The following is a 27636-nucleotide window of genomic DNA, read 5'->3' on the forward strand; positions in this document are numbered from 1 at the left end:
ATTCTACACTGTAAAATACAGAAGATTAATGACATATGCAGCCGTCAAATATATTATTCATAATTTAGATCAATTCAATATTAAATGTTGATACATTCTGTTTAATGCAGAAGCCCCATATCTTAGATAGTCACCTGACAGAATTTCACTTGATGCAGTTTTGTGTGGTTTTGTTCAGAACATTATGTGGTAACGATGTCATGGTAATCTGATTGAAAGACTAATGTTTGTAAAATGCCGGTCTGGCCCACAGAGTGGAATTTACAGAAACATATAACATTCTTAAAGGATTGGACAGGCTAGATGCAGGAAAAATGTTCCCGATGTTGGGTGAGTCCAGAACCAGCGGTCACACAGTTTAAGAATAAGGGGTAGGCCATTTAGGACTGAGATGAGGAGAAACTTCTTCACCCAGAGAGTTGTGAATCTGTGGAATTCTCTGCCACAGAAGAGAGAGTTAGATTTAGCTTTTAGGGCCAAGGGAATCAAGGGATATGGGGGGAAGGCAGGGATGGGGTACTGATTGTGGATGATCAGCCATGATCACATTGAATGGCGGTGCTGCCTCGAAGGGCCGAATGGCCTCCTCCCGCACCTATTCTTTCCTGTGTTTCTATAATGCAGGTGAAGCAGAGGTGGCCATTCCATTGCCTTGTTGTGGCCCTTCCTCTTCACGCCCCATCACTGAGGTGTGGAGCATGGCGAATGTTTGTATGTGTGGATATCATTGTTGTGTCTGGCTGGAGCTCACTGCTTCAGTGCCAGCTTGGGCTGAGGCACCTGTACATTGGTCAAACCGCCAGGCTCAAACCTTCACTCTTTCAATTTACTTTATAGTGATTGCTTTATTCAATTAGTTGATTGAGCACAAAATCAGAACAGAATTGGGGAGCATATTGATGGAAAAATTGTTGATAACTGTTGAGTCTAGTTTGTTGTCACATGTACTGAGGTACAGTGAAAAGCTTTTGTTGCGCGCTAACCTGTCAGTGGAAAGACAATACATGATTACAATCGAGCCGTCCACAGTGTCAGACACAGGATAAAGGGAATAATGTTTAATTGCTCTGTGTGTCGGCATTTTCTTCATCTACTAGAATATGTACAGGCATCAGCTGGTGTAAGCACTAGTGTTATTACTCAGATCCTCTCTGCAGCTGAATTTCTGCTGAAGATGTTCACAATCATATTTTTGCAATATTTTATTTTTTAATAAACTCTTTTGACAACAACTGGAAAGACCTTTGTTCATCGTTTTAGTGCTTAGAAATTCCGCAGTAAAATGCTAGGGGTATCCACATTGGTTCCATTGTATCAAATATGGCAAACCATTAGACCAAGGCGTGATTATTCACAAAATGCTGGAGTAACTCAGCAGGTCAGGCAGCATCTCAGGAGAGAAGGCTTGATACTGCATTGCATCCCATGAAGAAATGGAATTTTAAACAAAGCATTTTAGTCAGTCAGAGACGAATGCCACCTGTGCTATCATTTGGTGACCCGCGGCATGGAGAGACCCAAATGACAGATCTTTAAAACTCCACACTAATCCTGAAAAACCACCCACCCGGATAAACTTAATAGCCAGGTCAGAGTACAGGCACGTGTTCAACTGTGAACAAGTTTGGATGCCAGCTGGAATAGAATGATAGAACTCCAAACACAAAGTGAAGAGATTTACTTTGGATTAGATATAAACGTGGGTGAAATCTAGAGGTGGTGAATTCTGACTGGGCGTGCTCTGTGGAGCTGCAACCAGTAACTCACGAGATCATGAGATATCATGACATTTCCAGATGAAAATAGTTTATAATGAAGGCAATAAAAGCATTCAATTGACTAATATTAGCCTCTGGGTAAAACTTGGACATTCAGTGAATGTATAAAATCTTTCAGCTGGCATCATCTCAAAATGATTGTGCAAATTCTCACGAGCAGGAAAAATAGTGTTCACCAATCACAATGCATTCACAACACAACCATTATGTACTTTGTTACAAGCAAGTGTTTAAAATCTTATTCGCATTGTCTGCACGATGTAAGGGATAAAATATGATCTTTTCAATATTCATTCTGCACAACTTCAACCTTAAAGATAAGATGTGACTTGTGGTTTGAATGGAGAACAGAGGAGGGTGTTGCTTGCAGCAAACGGAAATCAATGTTCTGCTCTCTTGTTGGCTCATCGTTAAACCAGCAATTCCACGTCACAGTTGTGTTACTGACACACACTTACAATGCGTGTGCTCAGTCATCCCTCAGGTGATGCTAACAGAACAGTCACGCCTAAAGACTTCAGCATGCGATCCTTCTGCCCACAAACTCTTCCTCATTGATTGTCACAAAACGTTCAATAAACTCCCATATTCAGGATAAACAATCAAAGACAACCTCACTGCTTCTGCCTACAAAGTGCTCACGAGGTGTGAAATGCATTCTCCAGGCCTGAGTCTGTTCTCTTTGTGTGGTGGGGTTGAATAAATTGCTGTTTGCAACTCCAGGGCAAGCTGTCAACTGTTACTAATGAGTTCAACCTTTCCCAACACAAATTGTAAAGCTAGCTGTGCAACCTGCCTTTATATCATCAGTGCTTGCAGCAAATCCCCCTCAATCTGCAGAACATACACCTTCAAACATTCCAAACGCAACACATTTAAATGTACTCAAATATTTCACCTGAGCGCATCTCTAAGTGATTCACAAAACATAATAAAGTAACTCTAGAGTAAGACTGCAGAGCATTCTCTTAAATCTGCACTGTAAGATCTCGACAACTTGGATCAGTTTTAAACCGTACTATAAAACCTAGAGAATACATAGCATAGAATCTTTTGGTATATGTTTATAAGCTCAGATCTAAGTAACTTTATTAGATGCAGTCTATTATGGTTTTTCCAAGTGTTTACGCCACCTCTTCCACTCATCTCTGTTCTGCCCTTTCACGCATGCAAAGGTCTCACAGTGGCTGGCTGTCAATGCCAACTGGCTCTTGGAAAAGGCCTTATTAATGCCCTATGTGTAGAAGTGATGTACAGCTCAAAAATGCACAGAGCCATGTGCAAATGGTGGAAGAGGTAGACATTAAAATGTGCAATCATTTGGATGCTAAATGATTGGCAAGATCACCTTCAGATGACACAGTGGAGTAGCCTTTCCACTTTGGCAGAGGCTTTCCACAGGGAGAAATCTTCACCTTCCATCCTAGGGAGATATCTTCACCTTCCATCCTAGGGAGATATCTTCACCCTCCATCCCAGGGAGATATCTTCACCTCCATCCCAGGGAGATATCTTCATGGACCCTCCAGTTCAGGGGGATATCTTCAGAGGCTTTCCATCCTTGTCGTATTGATACACCAGCATCTTGATGCAGTGTGAGTTGGCCGGTGAGATCCAGGGGCTGCTGGTGATGGAGAAGTTGTGGTTGGTGGAAAACTGCACGGGTTGCTTCTGGCATTTGACGAAGGCTTTCAGTGTTGCCACTGCCATTGTGCGGAAACGCTTGCTGATGAAGCAGTACAGGAAGAAGTTGATGGCGGTGTTGAGGAAGGCGAGCATGTTGGCCACGTCTGAGACCACGTGCACCAGCTGGCCGTTGTTGACGGGCAAACCGTACAGGTGGTAGAGAATCATCACCATCCTGGGAGCCCAGAGGATTGCAAAGATGGTGGTGATGGTGAGAAGGATGGCTGTGGTTTTCCCCCTGGAGTAGCCGCGCATACAGAAGCTGCTTTTCCTCTTCAGTTTGTGGATAATGATTGAATTCAAAACAAAGAATATTGAACATGGCACCAGGTAGACGGTGAAACAGTGAACCCAGATCAGAAGCTGATGCATGGAAGTACTTGAGTAGTTCTCAGTCCATATGTTTGGCCACCAGTAGTACGGGATGCTGGTGACCAGGCAGGTGACGTACACACTCATGATTACCCTGCGTGTGCGTGTGGGGTAGGACACAGTGTGGTATTTCAGGGGGTGGCATACTGCGATGTACCTGTCTATGGTTAATGGGACTGTGATCCAGATGGATGTGTGATTGGATGAGAACTCCAGCACTCCAATAATCTTATCCAGAACCTGGGGCATCTGCCGGCCCAGGACGAAGTCTTCCAGCAGGAAATCCAGAAAGACAATGAAGACAAGGATGAAGATGTCGGCAGCAGCCAGGGCTAGGAGATAGTTGTATGAGGACTTCTGCCTCCGGGCTACCAGGCGGGACAGGATGATGACCGTCAGGATGTTAGCTGGTGACACAAACACAAGGTCATTTAGACGTTGACATGCTGCAACACAAAGCATTATCTCAACAGGTTCCCCCACCCTGATTACTCTTCACAGCAAATGGGACAAGCATAGATGGGTTAGCATGGACCGGTTGGGCTGAAGGGCCTGTTTCATGCTGAGTAACTCTAACTGAGGAGGAATGATAGGGGTAGGAGAGTTTAACATGGGCATTAAACCCAGGGTGTTGTCACGTAACACACTTAACTTTGCTTCTGTAAAGTCCATTTCAGAAGTGGAGATATGTTTGCCGGTTTAGTGTAGAGCAAGCTCGTAATGTGAACTCGTTACTCTCCAGAGGGATTATTGGTCACCCTCCATCACAGAGGATGCTAAGGTCATCCCCCATCCTCCACCCTCTCTGCCATGTTATGTCAACAGTGGCAGGCAGTTCCGTGTAGTCCATGCTCAATGAAGGTGCTGGTTTAATACTGGTTTAGTACTGGTTTGGTACTGGTTTGGTACTGGTTTGGTACTGGTTTGGTACTGGTTTGGTACTGGTTTGGTACTGGTTTGGTACTGGTTTGGTACTGGTTTGGTACTGGTTTAGTACTGGTTTGGTACTGGTTTGGTACTAGTTTAGTACTGGTTTAGGACCATCTGTTGGAATGGTTGTGGTGCTGTTGTGGTCACTGGAGGTGATTGCACAATTGTTTATTGGGCCTGTAACACTGCATCAAGCCAGAATATCCTCTCCTTTCTATTCTCTCCTTCCCAACTGACGAGTGTTGGACCTGTTTCTCTTCCACAGATGCGGCCTGACCTGCAGCTTCCAGCGTTTTCTGCTTTTGTACTGGGATTATGTTGAATGGATGTGGGTGGAGAATGCAGACACGGACAGATAAGCTGCCAGCTGAACCTAATTGCCAACTGCTGCAAAACGGTTCCATAAAAACGTCAAGGCAGTGTGGAACAAAGTGCTTGCGATGATTTGCAGCCAGGCAGGGAGGGTGATGGATCTATAGGCAGCAGCTTGAATGAGCTGTTCCCCAAGGCTCATAAATCACGGCGCTGAGACATTCACCTGCAGCAGGGCTCTGCACGGTTCACGTCCCAGGTGTGCTGTCCATATACCTGCCCCTGCTGCAGTCACTGTGGGCTTGGTGTGACCCTGAGGAAATGCTGGTAACATGGCCATCGCTCTGAGCACATTGGTGGGGAATAGGACACAGGAGAAACTAGACAAGATCCAGCCACGGGTCCATGCAGCTTCTGCAGAGCTGCTGATGGGAGAGGCGATCTAGCCACGGGCCCATGCAGAGCTGCTGCATGTGTACATACAGGGAGAGGCGATCTAGCCACGGGCCCATGCAGAGCTGCATGTGTACACACAGGGAGAGGCGATCTAGCCACGGGCCCATGCAGAGCTGCTGCATGTGTACACACAGGGAGAGGCGATCTAGCCACGGGCCCATGCAGAGCTGCATGTGTACACACAGGGAGAGGCGATCTAGCCACGGGCCCATTCTACTGCTGCCTGCATACAGGCAGAAACTAAAACAGGAAAAGCCGGTGTCCAGGGTGATATATGAATGGAACAATAAGGTTGATGAGGCCTTACAGGACTGCTTTGACACAACTGACTGGCAGATGTTTAAAGACGCAGCAGAAGGCAATATCAACGATACACAGACTCTGTCTTCGGCTACATAAGTAAGTGCATCGATGATGTGGTTCCAAAAGCCACCATCTGCACTTACCCAAATCAGGAACCCTGGGTCGGACGGGAAATCCGTGCTAAACTTAAAGCACGGACGACTGCCTTTAACTCAGGCGACCTCAAGGCCTACAAGGCAGCCAGGTATGACCTCCGGAAGTCCATCAGATGGATTGGGTAAACATGGGCCAGGAACTCTCCACAACTGGACTGGGTAAACACAGGCCGGGAACACAATGCTGCCCCCCCCCAGCAGGACACGGACAGACTGATGGGCAGCGTGCAGCGTGCAGCGTGCAGCGTGCAGCGTGCAGCGTGCAGCGTGCAGCGTGTGTGTGCTCTGTACGCTAGCCCATGGGCCGGGAACACAATGCTGCCCCCCCCCAGCAGGACACGGACAGACTGATGGGCAGCGTGCAGCGTGCAGCGTGCAGCGTGCAGCGTGCAGCGTGTGTGTGCTCTGTACGCTAGCCCATGCACCAGTCCCTCACACATGCCTCTCACTGCCAGCCCTTGTGTGCTGCGGCCCGGATCAATAATCAGACTGCTCAATCTCCCAACTCCACCGCCAACCAAGCGATCCAATCACCTCCATTAGATGGACACAAAAAGCTGGAGTAACTCAGCAGGTCAGGTAGCATCTGTGGAGAACATGGATAGGTGACGTTTCACAGAGTGCTGGAGTAACTCAGCAGGTCAGGTAGCATCTGTGGGGAACATGGATAGGTGACGTTTCACAGAGAGATGGAGTGGGTGGTGTTTCGGGCCGAGACCCTTCTTCAGACTCCATTAGTTTAGTTTAGAGATACAGCGCGGAAGCAGGCCCTTCGGCCCACCGAGTCCACACCGACCAGCGATCCCCACACACTAACACTATCCTACACACACTAGGGGCAATTTACAACTTTACCGAAGCCAATTCATCTACAAACCTGCGCGTCTTTGGAGTGTGGGATGAAACCGGATTAATTAACATGCTAATCCCATTGCATCGGTATAATATTTTCCATTTCAAATGTTGACATTTTTGCTTTCTTCTGTTTTTTATTTCAGAACAAGTTGTTCTGAAGGATAAATGGAGCACAGGGAATGTTATATTCTATTCAGTTAGTTAAATATTCATAGTCATAGAGCTGTACAGCAGGGAAACAGGCCCTTCGGCCGGCCTTGTCCATGCTGACCAAGTTGGCATATTGTGCTGCCTCCATTTGCCTGTATATCTTTCCCACACGTATATATGGAGAGGAACCCACATGGTCACACGGACTATCACAACGCTTAAGAAACAGCTAGACAGGTACATGGATAGGACAGGTTTGGAGGGGCATGGACCAAACGTAGGCAAGTGGGACTAGTGTAGCTGGGACATGTTGGCCGGTGTGGGCATGTTAAGCTGAAGGGCCTGTTTCCCTGCTGTATCACTCTGCGACTCTATGTCTCTCTGTGACTCTGTGACTCTGTGTCTCTCTGTGACTCTGTGTCTCTCTGTGACTCTGTGTCTCTCTGTGACTCTGTGACTCTGTGTCTCTCTGCGACTCTATGTCTCTGTGTGTCTCTGTGACTCTATGTCTCTATGTGACTCTGTGTCTCTCTGCGACTCTATGTCTCTCTGTGACTCTGTGACTCTGTGTCTCTCTGTGACTCTGTGTCTCTCTGTGACTCTGTGTCTCTCTGTGACTCTGTGTCTCTCTGTGACTCTGTGACTCTGTGTCTCTCTGCGACTCTATGTCTCTCTGTGACTCTGTGACTCTGTGTCTCTCTGCGACTCTATGTCTCTCTGTGACTCTGTGACTCTGTGTCTCTCTGTGACTCTGTGACTCTGTGTCTCTCTGTGTCTCTCTGTGACTCTGTGACTCTGTGTCTCACTATGTCTCTGTGTCTCTGTGTCTCTGTGACTCTGTGACTCTCTGTGACTCTGTGTCTCTCTGTGTCTCTCTGTGACTCTGTGTCTCTCTGTGTCTCTCTGCGACTCTATGTCTCTCTGTGACTCTGTGACTCTGTGACTCTGTGACTCTGTGACTCTCTGTGACTCTGTGTCTCTCTGTGACTCTGTGACTCTGTGTCTCACTATGTCTCTGTGACTCTGTGTCTCTGTGTCTCTGTGTGTCTCTGTGACTGTGACTGTGTCTCACTATGTCTCTGTGTCTCTGTGACTCTATGTCTCTATGTCTCTCTGTGACTCTGTGTCTCTGTGTCTCTGTGTCTCTGTGTCTCACTATGTCTCTGTGACTCTGTGTCTCTCTGTGACTCTGTGACTCTGTGTCTCACTATGTCTCTGTGACTGTGTCTCTCTGTGACTCTGTGACTCTGTGTGTCTCTGTGACTCACTATGTCTCTGTGGGTCTCTGTGACTCTGTGTCTCTGTGTCTCTGTGTCTCTGTGGGTCTCTGTGTCTCTGTGTCTCTGTGTCTCTGTGGGTCTCTGTGACTCTGTGTCTCTGTGTCTCTGTGTCTCTGTGGGTCTCTGTGACTCTGTGTCTCTGTGTCTCTGTGTCTCTGTGGGTCTCTGTGACTCTCTGTGTCTCTGTGGGTCTCTGTGTCTCTGTGTCTCTGTCTCTGTGTCTCTGTGGGTCTCTGTGACTCTGTGTCTCTGTGTCTCTGTGTCTCTGTGGGTCTCTGTGACTCTGTGTCTCTGTGTCTCTGTGTCTCTGTGTCTCTGTGGGTCTCTGTGTCTCTGTGTCTCTGTCTCTGTGTCTCTGTGTCTCTGTGTCTCTGTGTCTCTGTCTCTCTGTGTCTCTGTGTCTCTGTGACTCTGTGACTCTGTGTCTCTGTGTCTCTGTGTCTCTGTGGGTCTCTGTGACTCTGTGTCTCTGTGTCTCTGTGTCTCTGTGTCTCTGTGGGTCTCTGTGTCTCTGTGTCTCTGTCTCTGTGTCTCTGTGTCTCTGTGTCTCTGTGTCTCTGTCTCTCTGTGTCTCTGTGTCTCTGTGACTCTGTGTGTCTGTGTCTCTGTGTCTCTGTGTCTGTGACTCTGTGTCTCTGTGTCTCTGTGACTCTGTGTCTCTGTGTCTCTGTGTCTCTCTGTGTCTCTGACTCTGTGACTCTGTGTCTCTGTGTCTCTGTGACTCTGTGTCTCTCTGTGTCTCTGTGACTGTGTCTCTGTGACTCTGTGTCTCTGTGTCTCTGTGTCTCTCTGTGTCTCTGTGACTCTGTGTCTCTGTGTCTCTGTGTCTCTGTGACTCTGTGTCTGTGTCTCTGTGTCTCTGTGACTCTGTGTCTCTGTGTCTCTGTGCCTCTGTGTCTCTGTGACTCTGTGTCTCTGTGTCTCTGTGTCTCTGTGACTCTGTGTCTCTGTGTCTCTGTGTCTCTGTGTCTCTGTGTCTCTGTGTCTCTGTATCTCTGTGGGTCTCTGTGACTCTCAGTGACTCTGTGACTAAATGCTGGCGATGAGGTCGAGTGTATTGGGACATTACATGTCCTTGTGCAGTGGTCATGATCTCAGTTTAATACACATCAAACGAAACATCTCCACCACACAACACACCCACATCCACGCACAGAGAACCAAAGGATTCCAAAGTGGGTGTACACGGACTTAGTGAGTACAGGGACTTAGTGTGTACAGGGACGGAGTGTGTACATGGACTTAGTGTGTAGATGGACTTAGTGTGTACAGGGACTTAGTTTGTACAGGGACTTAGTGTGTACAGGGACGGAGTGTGTACATGGACTTAGTGTGTAGATGGACTTAGTGTGTACAGGGACTTAGTTTGTACAGGGACTTAGTGTGTACAGGGACGGAGTGTGTACACGGACTTAGTGTGTACAGGGACTTTGTGTGTACACGGACACTAAGAAACTGCCATTACAGACTTAGTGTGTACAGGGACTTAGTGTGTACATGGACTTCGTGTGTACATGGACTTAGTGTGCACAGGGACTTAGTGTGTGTACAGGGACTTAGTGTGTGTACAGGGACTTAGTGTGTGTACAGGGACTTAGTGTGTGTACAGGGACAGTGTGTGTACAGGGACTTAGTGTGTGTACAGGGACTTAGTGTGTGTACAGGGACTTAGTGTGTGTACAAGGACTTAGTGTGTGTACACGGACTTGGTGTGTACAGGGACTTAGTGTGTGTACAGGGACTTAGTGTGTGTACACGGACTTAGTGTGTACAGGGACTTAGTGTGTGTACAAGGTCTTAGTGTGTGTACAGGGACTTAGTGTGTGTACAGGGACTTAGTGTGTGTACAGGGACTTAGTGTGTGTACAGGGACTTAGTGTGTGTACAAGGACTTAGTGTGTGTACACGGACTTAGTGTGTACAGGGACTTAGTGTGTGTACAGGGACTTAGTGTGTGTACACGGACTTAGTGTGTACAGGGACTTAGTGTGTACAGGGACTTAGTGTGTACAGGGACTTAGTGTGTGTACACGGACTTAGTGTGTACAGGGACTTAGTGTGTACAGGGACTTAGTGTGTACAGGGACTTAGTGTGTACAGGGACTTAGTGTGTACAGGGACTTAGTGTGTGTACCCGGACTTAGTGTGTACAGGGACTTAGTGTGTACAGGGACTTAGTGTGTACAGGGACTTAGTGTGTACAGGGACTTAGACTTCCCGATGGGGGTGAGGGGGGGGGTGTCAACTGGACCTTGGCTAATGGTAATGGCAGCCAGTCAGAATACAGATTGGAACAGAGCAAGCTGGCTGATGCTGGAAAGGTCAACAAGACCTCCTTGCATTAAGTGGTCATTTGAAATATTTCAGTGATTATTTTTTTATATCAAAAAATACTTTATTCAAGTAATAAATATCATTTACAAAACATCATTTTTAAACAAACCCATCCGACATTTCCGGAGGTTACATATTCAATACAGGCATTTACTTAGACACTTACATACATTTACATACATATCCCTTATTTGGAGGGGCGTCTCTCTCCACCACACCCTGCCCCCCATGTCCAGCAGCGGAAGGGCCCTAGACTGTGGTCCTCCCCCACAGGGCCTTGGCGTTGGCTGCACCGAGCTTCAGAGCGTCCCTCAGCACGTACTCCTGCAGTCTGCAGTGAGCCAGTCGGCAACATTCCTTGACGGACAGCTCGCTCCGCTGGGAGGTCAACAAGGATCGGGCAGACCAAAGAGCGTCTTTCACCGAGTTGATGACCTTCCAGCAACACTCGATGTCAGTCTCGGAATGCGTCCCTGGGAACAGTCCGTAGAGCACAGAGTCCTCTGTGACGGAGCTGCTCGGAATGAATCGTGACAGGGACCCCTGCAGACCTCTCCAGACTCTCCTGGCAAATCCACACTCTTTGAAGAGGTGGGCCACCGTCTCCTCACCGTAGCAGCCGTCCCGAGGGCAGCGTGCGCTGGTAGTGAGGTTCCGGCGGTGCAGGAAGGATCTGACTGGGAGGGCTCCCCTCACCGCCAGCCAAGCCAGGTCTTGGTGCTTGTTGGTGAGTTCTGGCGATGAGGCATTTTGCCAGACAAGCTGGGCAGTCTGTTCTGGGAACCACGCCACAGGATCCATGGAGTCATTCCCCTGCAGTGCCTGCAGGACGTTCCGTGCTGACCACTGCCCGATGGACTTGTGGTCAAAGGTGTTGGTCCGGAAGAACCTGTCCACAAACGACAGATGGTTCGGCAATGTCCAGCTGACTGGCACATTGCGTGGCATCTGCGCCAGGCCCATCCTTCGCAACACCGGGGACAGGTAGAACCTCAGCAGGTAGTGGCATTTGGTGCCCACGTGCCTTGGCTCTATGCTCCGCCTGATGCAGCCACACACGAAGGTGGCCATCAGAATGAGGGCGACGTTGGGCACGTCTTTACCCCCGTTGTCTGCCGACTTGTGCATTGTGGCCCGTCGCACCCGGTCCATCGCCGACCCCCAGATGAAACGGAAGACGGCCCGGGTGATCCCCTTGGCGTAGGAGGGAGGGACGGGCCACACTTGCGCCAAGTACAGCAGCCCCGAGAGCACCTCACACCTGATGACCAGGTTTTTCCCCGTGATGGAGAGGGAACGCTGCTTCCACAGCTCCAGCTTCTTCCCCACCTTGGCTATCCACTCCAGCCAATTTTTGTTACACGCCTCAGCCTTCCCGAACCAGATCCCCAGCACCTTCAGGAAGTCAGGCTTGATGGTGAAGGGGATGGAAGATCGGTCGGGCCAGTTGCCAAAGAGCATGGCCTCGCTCTTCCTGCGGTTTACCCTGGCCCCCGTGGCCGACTCAAACTGGTCGCAGACGCTGATCAGTCTGCGGACCGACCCTGGATCCGAGCAGAAGACGGCGACATCGTTCATGTACAGGGAGGCCTTGACCTGAGTGCCCCCACTGCCTGGCAATGTCACTCCTCTTATGCTCGCATCCTTCCTGATGGATTCGGCAAAGGGTTCAATGCAACAGACGAACAAGACAGGGGAAAGAGGGCAACCCTGCCTGACTCCAGACCTGACGGGGAAGCTGTCTGATTCCCACCCATTAATTTGGACTGCACTACAGATATCGGAGTAGAGCAGTTGTATCCACTTCCTGATTCCCTCCCCAAAGCCCATTTTGGAGAGCACGTCCCTCATGTACGTGTGCGATATCCTGTCGAAGGCCTTCTCCTGGTCCAAGCTGACCAGGCAGGCATCCACCCGTCTGTCCTGCACGTAGGCAATGGTATCTCTCAGCAGCACCAGGCTGTCTGAGATTTTCCTGCCAGGTACAGCACAGGTTTGGTCCGGGTGGATCACCTGTCCCAGAGCAGACTTGACCCGGTTGGCGATGGCCTTAGACAGGATCTTGTAGTCTACATTCAACAATGTGATGGGTCTCCAATTCCTTAAGTCATTCATCTCCCCCTTCTGCTTGTAGATCAGGGTGATGTTGCCCTTCCTCATAGAGTCTGACATGCTGCCTGCTAGGAGTATATCGTTGTACACTTCCAGCAGGTCCGGGCCCACCCAGTCCCACAGAGCCGAGTACAACTCTGCCGGTAAGCCATCGCCTCCGGGAGTTTTACTCGAGTCAAAGGAACGGATGGAGCCAGTCAGCTCCTCCAGGGTCAGTGGTTGGTCCAGACTCTCCCGCTTGCTGTCGTCCAAGACTACCGTGATGGAGGACAGGAAGTTCTGGGAGGCGGTGCTGTCTGTGGTCTTTACATCGTACAGATCCTTATAAAAGGATCTGCAGATCTTGAGCATGTCTGTCTGCGAGGATGTTACCGAGCCGTCCTCCTCCCTAAGGCTTTTGATCACAGAGCTCCCCCTGTGAACCTTATGGAAGAAGTAACGTGAGCACGTCTCATCCTGCTCAACATGGCGGACCCTGGACCGGAAGATGATCTTGGAGGATTCAGAGGTAAAGAGCCGAGCTTGCCGGCCCTTCAACTCTCTCAGTTCCTCCCTCACATCCACCCCTCTCCTCTGCAGAAGGAGTAGCTGCTGCAAATCTGTCTGGAGTTGACACAGTTCCCTCTTACCCTGTCTTGCTCTCTGAACACCTTTTGAGACGAAGAACTTCTTGATGTTCTCCTTTGTTGCCTCCCACCAGAGTGTCTGGGAGTCAAAGAGGGGCCTCACAGTTCTCCAACATGCGTAGTCCCTCTTTAGCTCCTTAACGTTCTCCGGGGTCAACAGCTCCACGTTTAGCTTCCACGTCCCTCTGCCCGCCTTCCGGTCCTCCTGTAGGTGACAGGTGGCCTGAAGGAGGCAGTGGTCAGAGAAGAACACCGGGGCGAGGTCGGTGTGTCTGACCGTGACGGCCCTCGATGTGAAGAGGAAGTCTATCCGGGACTGGGCTGAACCGTTTGGTCCTGACCAGGTGAACCGTGGCTGGACTCCGCCTGCAGGGTCACTGAAGGCGTCGCGCAGCTTTGCATCTTTGACCGTTTCCACCAGGAGTTTGGAGGTGCCGTCCAGTCTGTGGTTGGCACTGCCGGATCGTCCAGCCGCATCGATGATGCAGTTGAAGTCACCGGCCAGAACGAGCGGTCTAGACGTGGCCAGCAGCGGTGGGAGCTGCTGGAGGACGGCCACCCGCTCGCTCCACCTGGGTGAGGCATACACATTTATCAGCCGGAGCGGAGAACCACGGTACATTACATCCACCACCAAGAGACGACCCCCCACCACTTCCCTTACCTCAGTGATGGTGAAGCCCCCTCCCCGCAGCAAGATCCCCAGACCGGACGCACGACAATCATTTCCCCCCGACCATACCGACAGTCCGTGGGGCCACCATCGCGACCACCTCCGATAGCAGCGAAGGTGTGGCAGCCCGCACTCCTGTAAAAAAGTCACATCCGCCTTTACCTTGGCCAGGTACTGCAAGGCGGATACACATCGCACAGTGCTCTTCACACTGCGCACGTTTAAGGATGCCAGTTTCAGCTCCATTGTCCTTTATTGTCCCAGGCGATCCTCCCGCATGCCAATCATCTGGCTCAGTTCCTGCACATTTTTGTCGCACAGGTAGTGGTACAGGTTGGTGGCTTCCTCAGCACAGGGTGTATTTTCTGGCGAAGCCACTGCGCTGCTCCCAGTGTCCTGGAGCTGGGGCCCATTGGCCACTGCACTGCTCCCGGTCTCCCGGAGCTGGGGCCCATTGGCCACTGCACTGCTCCCGGTCTCCCGGAGCTGGGGCCTATTGGCCATTGTGCCGCTCCCGGTCTCCCGGAGCTGGGGCCCATTGGCCACTGCACTGCTCCCGGTCTCCCGGAGCTGGGGCCCATTGGCCATTGTGCCGCTCCCGGTCTCCCGGAGCAGGGGCCCATTGGCCATTGTGCCGCTCCCGGTCTCCCGGAGCAGGGGCCCATTGGCCGTTGTGCCGCTCACGGTCTCCCGGAGCAGGGGCCCATTGGCCGTTGTGCCGCTCACGGTCTCCTGGGGCTGGGGCCCATTGGCACTGCTCCCAGTCTCCTGGGGCAGGGGCCCATTGGCACTGCTCCCAGTCTCCTGGGGCTGGGGCCCATTGGCACTGCTCCCAGTCTCCCGGAGCTGGGGCCCATTGGCACTGCTCCCAGTCTCCTGGAGCAGGGGCCCATTGGCCGTTGTGCCGCTCACGGTCTCCTGGGGCTGGGGCCCATTGGCACTGCTCCCAGTCTCCTGGGGCTGGGGGGCAACAGACATGTTCTTTCTCTTACCTTCCTCCTCCCCCGTTTCCTTCCTCTGCCTCTGCCTCCGTTGTCGGCTCCTCCCGGTCGTCTCATCCTCCGATGCGGAGAGGCTGCTGGCCTCGTCCTGGGAGAGGACTCTTTTTTGGGACTTGCTTGCCCCCTCCGCCTTTTTCTCCGTGCGCACAGCCTTCAACGTTTTCCTCGACTGTACCACCTTCCATTCCTCCTCTTCCTGTTCCCCCTCTTCCATCGACTCACCCTCGTGGGGAGGGGCCTGGGGTGCTCTGTCCTGCGGTTGGGGGCTCCTGGTGGTCGCGTTGTCCTCGCCCCTGCTCTCCTTTCCTTTTTGGGCTTTTTCCGTGGTAGGAGGCGTCTCGTCCACCCTGGGGGTGCTGGCAGCGGCCCCTCTTATCGCCTGTGCATAAGTGCTTGCTCTTTTAGGGCAGGCCCTGTAAAGGTGGCCTGCCTCCCCACACAGGTTGCAGCTCTTACTCTCTTTACAATCCCTTGTCTCGTGGCCTTCTAACTTGCAGTTTCTGCAGACGACTGTCCTGCATTCTGCCGCCACGTGCCCAGGTTTGTTGCATTTCCTGCACACCCTGGGCTGCCCCACGTACGTCATGTAGCCCCGGTTCCCTCCGATAGCGAACACCGAGGGAGGGTGGACAATGAATCCCTTCCTGTCCACCCTCAGCTTCACCTTTACCTGCCTCTTGCTCGTCCAGATCCCGAACAAGTCCTTTATGTCCACGCAGTTTCCGGCCCCTTCGACGTAGCGCGCAAGGAAGGTGAGGACATCCACGGCGGGCACATGTGGGTTAAACATGTGCACCGTGATCATCCGTTCCCTCTGGGTGGGGAGGGTGAAGAGCGGCTGCACCTTCAGGAGCGACAGCGGGGCTTCATTCCCCTTCTCCCGGAAGTCCTGCAGCAACTTCTGCCATCCCGACGGGTTCTGGAAGGTAACGTCGAAGTATCCGTTACCTGGGAAATCCTGGAGGCAGAAGATGTCCCCGGCCTTGAATCCACAAGCCTCCAGCAGCACCTTCTTGATGAAGAGATCCCTTGAGAAAGGGTTCCCCTCCTTGAGGTCCTTCACCGATACTCGCAGGGTATTCCGGATACCCTGCCCTCCAGCTCCACTTGCTACTGCCATCCCACCTGGATAAGGGTGTTAGGTTGGTTACCCAACCAGCATGGATCCACCCCTAAACCAGACACGTGCTCCTGACCTCCGCTCCTCGTCGATGATCTAATGCAAATACTGCTCTTATACTTACCCTGTTCTTATAAGAACATTAGATTGTGCCAGAACAGATACTACACTTGATCTTAGCCAAAAGGCCGAGGGGGCGCCGCCTGCTGGACAAGTAGTAAAAGAGCTACAGTGATTATCATGGTGATTAATCTATCAGCGACGTTGCATGCTAATTCCAGTGCAACCTGCACAAGTGGACTGTGAGGAGAGCAGGTCATTGTACAACTACAACGAGATGTTGATTGTCGTTTCCATATCGATGCTATCAAATCAAATATATAAATAAATAAATCATGGTGAACGAGAACAACAAAAGGGGGTGGGTGGGAAAGAAAATGAAAAAGGGGAACAAGGTAAAATGCAACAAAAGAAGGTTGACGCACGATCAGTTATGCCAGATGACCCTGGGGGCAGAGACAGATGATGGGGGGCTCTCAGCAGGACCGACTCAGAGCAACTATATCTCCAGGACAAAGCATCCAACTGGGCAATTGAATGTTGGCACATTTAATCCAGCCTCCTCCCCATCAGGAGAGGATATCCACTCACATTGATAGTTTATAATTCATCTCAGAATAAAGTATTCATTCAATAACTTTTTAATGTTGATTCATCTTCAGAGAATAAGTAATAAAGTCATGATTTCAATGTTGCACCTCCTTCCTTTCACACGTTTTAAATAACTTGATCTGTTCTGGATTGCGTCTGGCTTGGTTCCACAACTGGTTAAAATCTTGAGCCCATCAGTCAGTGTGTGAAATATCCTGTGTGGGAAAAGAACTGCAGATGCTGGTTGAAATCGAAGGTAGACATAATATGCTGGAGTAACTCAGCGGGTCAGGCAGCATCTGTGGAGAACATGGATAGGTGACGTTTCACAGAGTGCTGGAGTAACTCAGCGGGTCAGGCAGCATCTGTGGAGAACATGGATAGGTGACGTTTCACAGAGTGCTGGAGTAACTCAGCGGGTCAGGCAGCATCTGTGGAGAACATGGATAGGTGACGTTTCACAGAGTGCTGGAGTAACTCAGCGGGTCAGGCAGCATCTGTGGTGAACATGGATAGGTGACGTGTTGTGTCGAGACCGTTCTGCAGACTGAATAATTCACTCATTTGAAGGGGGAAGAGGAACCATTCTTATTGCTCTGATCGTCCAAAGTGGATAACCTCACATTTATCTAGCACAGCTCAGGCATCCTGCCAGCCTGCCTGTGTCAGCAATATGACAAGAGAAAGTGTTGTGTGTCAGGTCCTTGCCTGAGCTGTGCATTCCCACGTAGACTCTGTACAAGGGCACACATCCTGTGTCCATTACTGAGTGAGTGGGCAGATGCGGTATAATGCAGATAAATGTGAGGTTAGGCGGCCGAAATAAGGAGACAGATTATTATCTCAATGGTGTTAGGTTAGGTAAGGGGGAGGTGCAGGTCCTTGTACATCAGTCACTGAAAGTTGGCGTGCAGGTACAGCAGGCAGTGAAGAAAGCTAATGGCATGTTGGCCTTCATAACAAGAACATTTCAGTATAGGAGTAAAGAGGTTCTTCTGCAGTTGTACAGGGCCCTGGTAAGACCACCTCTGGAGTATTGTGTACAGTTTTGGTCTCCTAATTTGAGGAAGGGCATCCTTGCTATTGAGGCAGTGCAGCGTAGGTTCACCAGGTTAATCCCTGGGATGACGGGACTGTCATATGAGGAAAGATTGAAAAGACTAGGCTTGTATTCAAGGGAGTTTAGAAGGATGAGAGGGGATCTTATAGAAACAAATAAAATTATAAAAGGACTGGACAAGCTAGATGCAGGAAAAATGTTCACAATGTTGAGGGAGTCCAGAACCAGGGGCCACAGTCTAAGAATAAAGAGGAGGCCGTTTAAAACTGAGGTGAGAAAAATCTTTCCCACCCGGAGAGTTGTGAATTTGTGGGATTCTCTGCCACAGAGGGCAGTGGAGGCCAAATCACTGGATGGGTTTAAGAGAGAGTTAGATAGAGCTCTAGGGGCTAGTGGAATCAAGGTATATGGGGAGAAGTCAGGCACGGGTTACTGATTGTGGATGATCAGCCATGATCACAGTGAATGGCGGTGCTGGCTCGAAGGGCTGAATGGCCTCCTCCTGCACCTATTGTCTATGTTTCTAAGATGCTGATGATCAGCAGCAGCCACCAGCCACGGACGGCCACACGTGTTGTGGTGACGGTGGGGGGGCAGGGTTGGGGGGGCAGGGTTGGGGGGGGCAGGGTTGGGGGGCAGGGTGGGGGGGCAGGGTTGGGGGGCAGTGTGGGGGGGAAGGGTGGGGGGCAGGGTGGGGGGCAGGGTGGCGGGGGCAGGGTGGGGGGGGCAGGGTGGGGGGGGCAGGGTGGGGGGGAAAGGGTGGGGGGAAAGGGTGGGGGGGCAGGGTGGGGGGCAGGGTGGGGGGGCAGGGTGGGGGGAAAGGGTGGGGGGGGGCAGGGTTGGGGGGCAGGATGGGGGGGGGCAGGGTGGGGGGAAAGGGTGGGGGGCAGGGTGTGGGGGGCAGGGTGGGGGGGCAGGGTGTGGGGGGCAGGGTGGGGGGGCAGGGTGGGGGGGGCAGGGTGGGGGGGCAGGGTGGGGGGGGCAGGGTGGGGGGGCAGGGTGGGGGGGGGCAGGGTGGGGGGGGGAAGGGGAAAGGGTGGGGGAAAGGGTGGGGGGAAAGGGTGGGGGGAAAGGGTGGGGGGAAAGGGTGGGGGGAAAGGGTGGGGGGAAGGGGTGGGGGGAAGGGGTGGGGGGAAGGGGTGGGGGGAAGGGGTGGGGGGAAAGGGTGGGGGGAAAGGGTGGGGGGGAAGGGTGGGGGGAAAGGGTGGGGGGGAAGGGTGGGGGGAAAGGGTGGGGGGAAGGGTGGGGGGGCTGTGGAGAGAGGTCGGCTCTTCCAGGAAGTGGAAATTAGAGGCATTAGAGGGTGCATTAGAGGGGCGCATTAGAGGGGGCATTAGGGGCATTAGAGGGGGGCATTGGAGGGGGGCATTAGAGGGGGCATTAGAGGGCGCATTAGAAGGGGCATTAGATGGGGCATTAGAGGGGGCATTAGAGGGGGCATTAGAGGGGGCGGGGCCACAGCGATGGCAGCACTGGCGATACTCTGGGCCGTTCATGGTCAGTGGGGCAATATTACAGCAGAGGGGTAACCATGCCAATGTGGTGGTGCTGGTTTTGGATGTGGGCAGCATCAGTAGGGGAGGAGGGGAGAGGCGGGGAGGGGATAGTAGGGGAAGGGAGGGGAGAGGAAGGGACAACCGGGGAGAGGGGGGAGAGGGGGGGAGAGGTGGTGATGTAGATGGGGTTAGGGTTGGCGGGCGGGTTGGGGGTGGGGGGGTAGATGGAGAAGGGGTCAGTGGGTGGTGTGAGGGGGTCAGGGAGTGTGGTGGGGGTGGGGTGAGATGTGGTGGTGTGTGTACACCACGTTGACCACATTGGGGCAGGATGCACGATGAGGTGCTGAACAGGACCAGCTCGATGACTGGTCCCTTCTGAATGAAAGCTTTTTATTTCCTGAGATCCATTAACAAAACTACAATGAAAACAATTTAAATCTGACTTTCTCCAACAGCATCACCTTCAGCATCAACATGCACCTGGCTACAGGTGACCACCTCACCTGCACCTGGCTGTGTTACAGGTGACCACCTCCCAGCTGCCTCACAGGTGTGTAACCCTGGTGATCCAAACCTAATCAATATGTGTGCATACGATTATATTGTTCTAATAGACGTCAATCACTGTGTGGATCTGACATTCATCATGGTCTTCTGAAGATGATCGACCTGTGGTGCCTCCAGCGTTCTCCAGTTGCCCGACTCTCTGACCACACACACCTCTGCCTGTTGGCCCTTTGAAGCCGGGCGGTTTTGCATGCAACCTTCCTCGTGCTGTGATCAAAGGTTAATGTGAGTAGCCTGCTTGCACCTGCATTCTCCACACTCCCAGTGTTTACAGCCTCCAGCCGCTGGCTCTATGCTCTGACATTTTGTTCCACTTGCTGCCCTCCGCTGCTATCTCTGTGGCTTCTGGTGGATCTAGTGTTTGTCATTGCACGTTGGCAGTGAAGTTATTTTACATCATTATTTCCGTAAAAGCACCTGAATCATGACCCCTCCATCTGGTGCACAACTCTGGAAAAGATTGGTTTTATTTCTGTGAAGTTACCGTGACAACTACGGCTGAGGAATTCTCTGTAGAATACTGGCATGGAGTCACATCCCACTTCCACTCCCACCCACCCATGCTCCACAGATGCTGCCCGACCCACTGAGTTACTCCAGCACTCTGTCAAACGTCACCTATCCATGTTCTCCACAGATGCTGCCTCACCTCCATCCAACCTGTCACCTTTCACCTCTGTCTAACCCGTGACCTTTCACCTCCGTCCAACCATCCAGTGACCTTTAACCTCCGTCCAACCATCCATTGACCTTCCACCTCTGTCCATCCAGTGACCTTTCACCTCTGTCCATCCAGTGACCTTTCACCCCTGTCCATCCAGTGACCTTCCACCCCTGTCCATCCAGTGACCTTTCACCCCTGTCCATCCAGTGACCTTCCACCTCTGTCCATCCAGTGACCTTTCACCCCTGTCCATCCAGTGACCTTTCGTCCCTGTCCAGGCCAGGCCCAGTGTTGGGGGAAGTCAGGACCTCTCTGTCCATCAGTGGTTCCAAGCCTCTGCCTGTCCACCTGCCCGTCAGCTCCAATGGGAGATTCCCTGAGCTCAGATATTGGTGCTGGAGCAGTTTATTCCAAGTGAATGTTCAATGTCGAGATTCAACCCAAGGTTACAGGTGAATGGAGGGTTCACAAACTGAGAGAATGTTCAGGTAGAAATTATTAAAATCCTACCAGACATTAGTGGATGCAATTCTCTAAAGATTTCAGAGTCTTTTGAACAACCAAGCAAAATTATACTTGTCTCAACCTTGGAAAAGCTTTGCAAACCATATCCATATTTGTGTGGGAGCATTGAGAAATATCCTGTCTCGTGGGGCAAGTCACACGCCCATTAATACATGACTGAATGTCAGTCAAACCACTGGGAAAACAATATGATTTTCAACCTCACACTTGGTGCCTGGGTGGCTGCTGCACCAGAATATTAACCTGTAACAACTACACGTTGTACATCGGAAAATACCTGCAGATGCTGGTACAAATCGAAGGTATCACAAAATGCTGGAGTAACTCAGCGGGTCAGGCAGCATCTCTCTGTCCTAGATGGTACCTGACCCGCTGAGTTACTCCTGCATTTTGTGATACACATTGTACATATGTCATCTGTAGATTAGAACAGACTAATGCCAACTGGATCATCTGTGCAGATGTTGGACAAGCAAAGTTAGGAAATCTTTTCCTTACAACCTGTTTGTAATTAGCAGTAAGACAGAGGAATCGAGGCAGACCAAGGTTGGATTTGCAGCGCTCTCAAACAGTTTTTAATCATTGTGTACCTCAGTATATCCATCCACAGTATGGATCAGCCTATGTACTGTAGTGTGGGCCCTACACACAATGATATGTTACAGGTGACCACCTCACCTGCACCTGGCTGAGTTACAGGTGACCACCTCACCTGCACCTGGCTGTGTTATAGGTGACCACCTCACTTGCACCTGGTTGTGTTACAGGTATCCACCTCACCTGCACCTGGCTGTGTTACAGGTGAACACCTCACCTGCACCTGGCTGTGTTACAGGTGAACACCTCACCTGCACCTGGCTGTGTTACAGGTGAACACCTCCCAGCCGCCTCACAGGCATGTAACCCTGGTGATCCAAACCTAATCAATATGTGTGCATACGATTATATTGTTCTCATAGACTTCAATCACTGTGTTCAGTCTGAAGAAGGGTCTCGACCCGAAACGTCACCCATTCCCTCTCTCCTAGATGCTGCCTGTCCTGCTGAGTTACTCCAGCATTTTGTCATACAATAGACAATAGACAATAGGTGCAGGTGGAGGCCATTTGGCCCTTTGAGCCAGCACCGCCATTCAATGTGATCATGGCTGATCATTCTCAATCAGTACCCCGTTCCTGCCTTCTCCCCATACCCCCTGACTCCGCTATCTGTAAGAGCTCTATCTAGCTCTCTCTTGAATGCATTCAGAGAATTGGCCTCCACTGCCTTCTGAGGCAGAGAATTCCACAGATTTACAACTCTCTGACTGAAAACGTTTTTCCTCATCTCCGTTCTAAATGGCCTACCCCTTATTCTTAAACTGTGGCCCCTTGTTCTGGACTCCCCCAACATTGGGAACATGTTTCCTGCCTCTAACGTGTCCAACCCCTTAATAATCTTATACGTTTCGATAAGATCCCCTCTCATCCTTCTAAAGGTCGATACCTTCAATCACTGTGTGGATCTGACATTCATCATGGTCTTCTGAAGATGATCGACCTGTAGTGCCTCCAGCGTTCTCCAGTTGCCCGACTCTCTGACCACACACACCTCTGCCTGTTGGCCCTTTGAAGCCGGGCGGTTTTGCATGCAACCTTCCTCGTGCTGTGATCAAAGGTTAATGTGAGTAGTCTGCTTGCACCTGCATTCTCCACACTCCCAGTGTTTACAGCCCCCAGCTGCTGGCTCTATGCTCTGACATTTTGTTCCACTTGCTGCCCTCCGCTGCTATCTCTGAACACATCCAATCATTTATCTCTGTGGCTTCTGGTGGATCTAGTGTTTGTCATTGCACGTTGGCAGTGAAGTTATTTTACATCATTATTTCCGTAAAAGCACCTGAATCATGACCCCTCCATCTGGTGCACAACTCGGGAAAAGATTGGTTTTATTTCTGTGAAGTTACCGTGACAACTACGGCTGAGGAATTCTCTGTAGAATACTGGCATGGAGTCACATCCCACTTCCACTCCCACCCACCCATGCTCCACAGATGCCGCCCGACCCGCTGAGTTACTCCAGCACTCTGTCAAACGTCACCTATCCATGTTCTCCACAGATGCTGCCTCACCTCCATCCAACCTGTCACCTTTCACCTCTGTCCAACATCCAGTGACCTTTCACCTCTGTCCATTCATCCAGTGTCCTTTCACCCCTGTCCATCCAGTGACCTTTCGCCTCTGTCTAACCCGTGACCTTTCACCTCCATCCAACCATCCAGTGACCTTTAACCTCCGTCCATCCATCCATTGACCTTCCACCTCTGTCCATCCAGTGACCTTCAACCTCTGTCCATCCAGTGACCTTTTACCCCTGTCCATCTATTGACTTTTCACCTCTGTCCATCCAGTGACCTTTCACCCCTGTCCATCCAGTGACCTTTCACCCCTGTCCATCCAGTGACCTTTCACCCCTGTCCATCCAGTGACCTTTCGTCCCTGTCCAGGCCAGGCCCAGTGTTGGGGGAAGTCAGGACCTCTCTGTCCATCAGTGGTTCCAAGCCTCTGCCTGTCCACCTGCCCGTCAGCTCCAATGGGAGATTCCCTGAGCTCAGATATTGGTGCTGGAGCAGTTTATTCCAAGTGAATGTTCAATGTCGAGATTCAACCCAAGGTTACAGGTGAATGGAGGGTTCACAAACTGAGAGAATGTTCAGGTAGAAATTATTAAAATCCTACCAGACATTAGTGGATGCAATTCTCTAAAGATTTCAGAGTCTTTTGAACAACCAAGCAAAATTATACTTGTCTCAACCTTGGAAAAGCTTTGCAAACCATATCCATATTTGTGTGGGAGCATTGAGAAATATCCTGTCTCGTGGGGCAAGTCACACGCCCATTAATACATGACTGAATGTCAGTCAAACCACTGGGAAAACAATATGATTTTCAACCTCACACTTGGTGCCTAGGTGGCTGCTGCACCAGAATATTAACCTGTAACAACTACACGTTGTACATCGGAAAATACCTGCAGATGCTGGTACAAATCGAAGGTATCACAAAATGCTGGAGTAACTCAGCGGGTCAGGCAGCATCTCTCTGTCCTAGATGGTACCTGACCCGCTGAGTTACTCCTGCATTTTGTGATACACATTGTACATATGTCATCTGTAGATTAGAACAGACTAATGCCAACTGGATCATCTGTGCAGATGTTGGACAAGCAAAGTTAGGAAATCTTTTCCTTACAACTTGTTTGTAATTAGCAGTAAGACAGAGGAATCGAGGGAGACCAGGATTGGATTTGCAGCGCTCTCAAACAGTATTTAATCATTGTGTACCTCAGTATATCCATCCACAGTATGGATCAGCCTATGTACTGTAGTGTGGGCCCTACACACAATGATATATATGGCCCATTCTCTGTACTGGAGTAGTGTGGGCCCTACACACAATGATATATATGGCCCATTCTCTGTACTGGAGTAGTGTGGGCCCTACACACAATGATATATATGGCCCATTCTCTGTACTGGAGTAGTGTGGGCCCTACACACAATGATATATATGGCCCATTCTCTGTACTGGAGTAGTGTGGGCCCTACACACAATGATATATATGGCCCATTCTCTGTACTGGAGTAGTGTGGGCCCTACACACAATGATATATATGGCCCATTCTCTGTACTGGAGTAGTGTGGGCCCTACATCTCTCAGATCCAACGTTATAGAAGAGGTGACCCAGCGATTCCTGTCCCCTCCCCCCACACCTCCCCTGTCCAAAGGTGCTTCAGCAATTCCCAAGTTCACACATTATCGTGGTAGTATTAGGCCATTTGGCCCATCGAGTCCACTCCGCCATTCAATCATGGCTGATCTCTGCCTCCTAATTCCATTTTCCTGCCTTCTCCCCATAACCCTTGACACAATTCTCCTGCCCCCCTTCCCCCCACCCCCTCCCAGTGCAAAGGTGTCCCAGTGTGACTGCCCTTCTAGAGGGACCTGCACTTGCCCACTGAGAGTGGCACATGCTTGTGTACGTGTGGTTACCAGGATTGCTCTTGTGTTGAGCCAAGTGCCCTGTGGCCTGAGCTGGCTGATGCAATGTGGTGAATCTGTGGGATTCTTTGCCACAGACGGCTGTGGAGGCCAAGGCAGTGGATATTTTTTAAGGCAGAGAGAGATAGATTGTTGATTAGTGCGGGTGTCAGGGGTTATGGGGAATGGGGTTAGGAGGGAGAGATAGGTCACCAGTGATTGAATGGCGGAGTAGACTTGATGGGCCGAATGGCCTAATTCTGCTCGTATCACCTATGACCTTATGACCTTCGATAACGCAGCATTGCAGGGCACCATTCAGCCCATCAGTTCCGTACTAGCCCCTGCGGCCGCTCCCATTTACTCTGCCTTGCTTCCTCACGCCCTGCAGTTGCTGTTCACCTTGGACTGGCTGACCTCTACCTCATGGAAGGTCCCACTCAATCTGCATTCTCTGTCCCACCCACCATTCCCTTCTGAATCCAGAATACTTGTGCAAGGAGGAATTCCCAGCTCCTGCCACTGACTAGATTAGCCGGCCTTGCTGTCAGACTGAGATATACTTCCCTGAACTGCAGGGTGCCCACCTGCCAAGGATAGCCTTTCACTACAGAGCAGGATCGCTCCCCGCTGTAGAATTAATGACTTGCCACGGAGGGAAATGCAAATCGAGCGTTAATTGTCCACTGACCTTCCTCTGCAGTGAAGTCTCACCTTAAATAAAGCCAAAAGTGTTCCCCACACATCACGAAGGTATTTATTCACAAAATGCTGGAGTAACGCAGCAGGTCAGGCAGCATCTCCGGAGAGAAGGAATCCTGAGACGCTGCCTGACCTGCTGAGTTACTCTAGCTTTTTGTGAATAAATACCTTTGATTTGTACCAGCATCTGCAGTTATTTCCTTACACTCCCCGCATATCACCCAGTGTTATGGGAACACCAGCTTATCAACAAAATGATGTTCATGACATCTCAACTCTGGTTTTCACTGAGGGGAAGGGTAGATGTATTGCTGGGGTGATCTGTGGTCAGCAACACTTACACTTCCACCCTCTGCATCCACGCACAGACCTTCAGCAAATATAAAACCACTTTTACATTTGTTGCTTCCCCTGTGTGTGTAAGCGGGCCCTCGAGAAATGCCCAGCATTGTGGCAAGTATTAATGATTTTAGTATCAATGATTATTACAACAGAATGAATGGTCGAGTGGTCAGCCAACAACTGCCCAGCTAGTTATGTCACGTTCTCAGTCACTCACTCACCCATTCCATTGTTTCAGAACAATCATTCTAATGTTGGAAGCAAAAAATATTCACCAATCAATGGACATTTAAATCAAGCAGAGATTTTTGATGTAGAGAGGTTTTGCAGGAACCTCCTGCCATTGAGTTGGACCTGCCCTGGTCCTCTGTATTATTCACATCCCATTCAATTAAAAACGTGGCAAATTATTTTCCGAACATTACCCACAGAATGATTTCCAATTTAAATAACGCCTTTGCATTTTAGAAAATAAATAGAGATTGACAAACCGTGCATTAGACATCTACCATCTACCGAGACCTTGATATCCACTGTAAAATAATGAATTCATAATTGCCATCATTCACAGAAGTGTCAGCACAGGGTTACCACGTTACAGAGGAAGCTTCTTCAGCAGAGATTGTCTCCCCAATCAGATGGAGATGTGGACTCACCTGGCAAACCCAGACAGAGCAGCAAACTGTAGTATACCAGACGGATATATTCCAAACCGCAGCCGCGCTGGTTCCCGTTGTGGGCCGGGATCGAGCTGTTGAGGGTAAATATGTGATTGTGCTCCATGGACTTGGCTGATGGTCTGGTGCTGGCCGGTGGTCTGGAGGTCTGGTGGTCTGGCGGGCTGGTGCTGGGCTGGTGGTCTGGTGGGCTGGAGGTCTGGCGCAGGCTGGGGGTGAGCGAGGACAGGGATGCCAACACTATCTCTTGCTGATGCAGTGACCAACCACCTCTCTCTCTCTCCTTCCTTCCTTCCTTCCCCACCTGCCTGTCCCCTGCTGCTCGCTGAAGGATGGCATAATCAGCAATGAATAAGCTGCCTTGTTCTTACATGAACCGCGCTGAAGTATCATTAAAGTAGGTAAATTAATACATTAACATTTGATGTTGTGCAGCCACCTTGGGGCGTGCATCTGTGGAGATTGAGCTTTACACTAAGTGCCCGGCAGCTCACAACATTGCACCGCACAGCGAGAGGAAAAGGCTGCTCATTCATTCCCTTTGTTGCTGCAAACGCTGTAATGTGAAGCACTTACCTTCAGGCAGTGGAGTGGGCACTATGTCTATAACACAAGAACCAGTTTGACTTAAAAGGAGTGAAATAAAATAACTCTTTTTGCAGATTGTCGGGCTGTGGTACGTCGCCCAGAGCAGCAGGGAGTTCTGTCAAGTGTCACTGTGTGTGTGCCTTGCCCAGCCTTACCCAGCCTTACACTGCCTTACCCAGCCTTACACTGCCTTACCCTGCC

The 27636-nt window shown here is 50.8% G+C and overlaps 1 protein-coding gene and 1 pseudogene across 2 annotated transcripts; both read right to left on the reverse strand.

Moving 5' to 3' along the window:
* Positions 1–27636, reverse strand: gpr139 (G protein-coupled receptor 139). Of its 2 annotated transcripts, none has more exons than XM_078417558.1 (3): positions 27424–27636; positions 26827–27172; positions 1–4243 (listed from the first exon to the last, which is right to left on the reverse strand). In XM_078417558.1, the coding sequence occupies exons 2-3, from the start codon at positions 26951–26953 to the stop codon at positions 3309–3311; spliced, it is 1062 nt and encodes a 353-aa protein (XP_078273684.1). In that variant the 5' UTR covers positions 26954–27172; positions 27424–27636; the 3' UTR covers positions 1–3308. The 2 variants fall into 2 exon arrangements, with proteins under 2 accessions (XP_078273684.1, XP_078273685.1); XM_078417559.1 differs by lacking the exon at positions 27424–27636 and adding an exon at positions 27321–27376.
* On the reverse strand, positions 16247–16343 carry LOC144604302 (U2 spliceosomal RNA; annotated as a pseudogene).

Source organism: Rhinoraja longicauda, chromosome 21 (assembly GCF_053455715.1).
Source record: "Rhinoraja longicauda isolate Sanriku21f chromosome 21, sRhiLon1.1, whole genome shotgun sequence".
In the NCBI taxonomy this organism is placed as follows: Eukaryota; Metazoa; Chordata; class Chondrichthyes; order Rajiformes; family Arhynchobatidae; genus Rhinoraja; species Rhinoraja longicauda.

Bases quoted from the DNA above. Each gene is read 5' to 3' on its own strand.
- gpr139 (XM_078417558.1), bottom strand. From the start codon at position 26,953: ATGGAGCACAATCACATATTTACCCTCAACAGCTCGATCCCGGCCCAC. The intron at 4,244-26,826 runs GTGAGTCCACAT...TTGTGTCACCAG, and splicing joins GCTCTGTCTGGGTTTGCCAG to CTAACATCCTGACGGTCATC.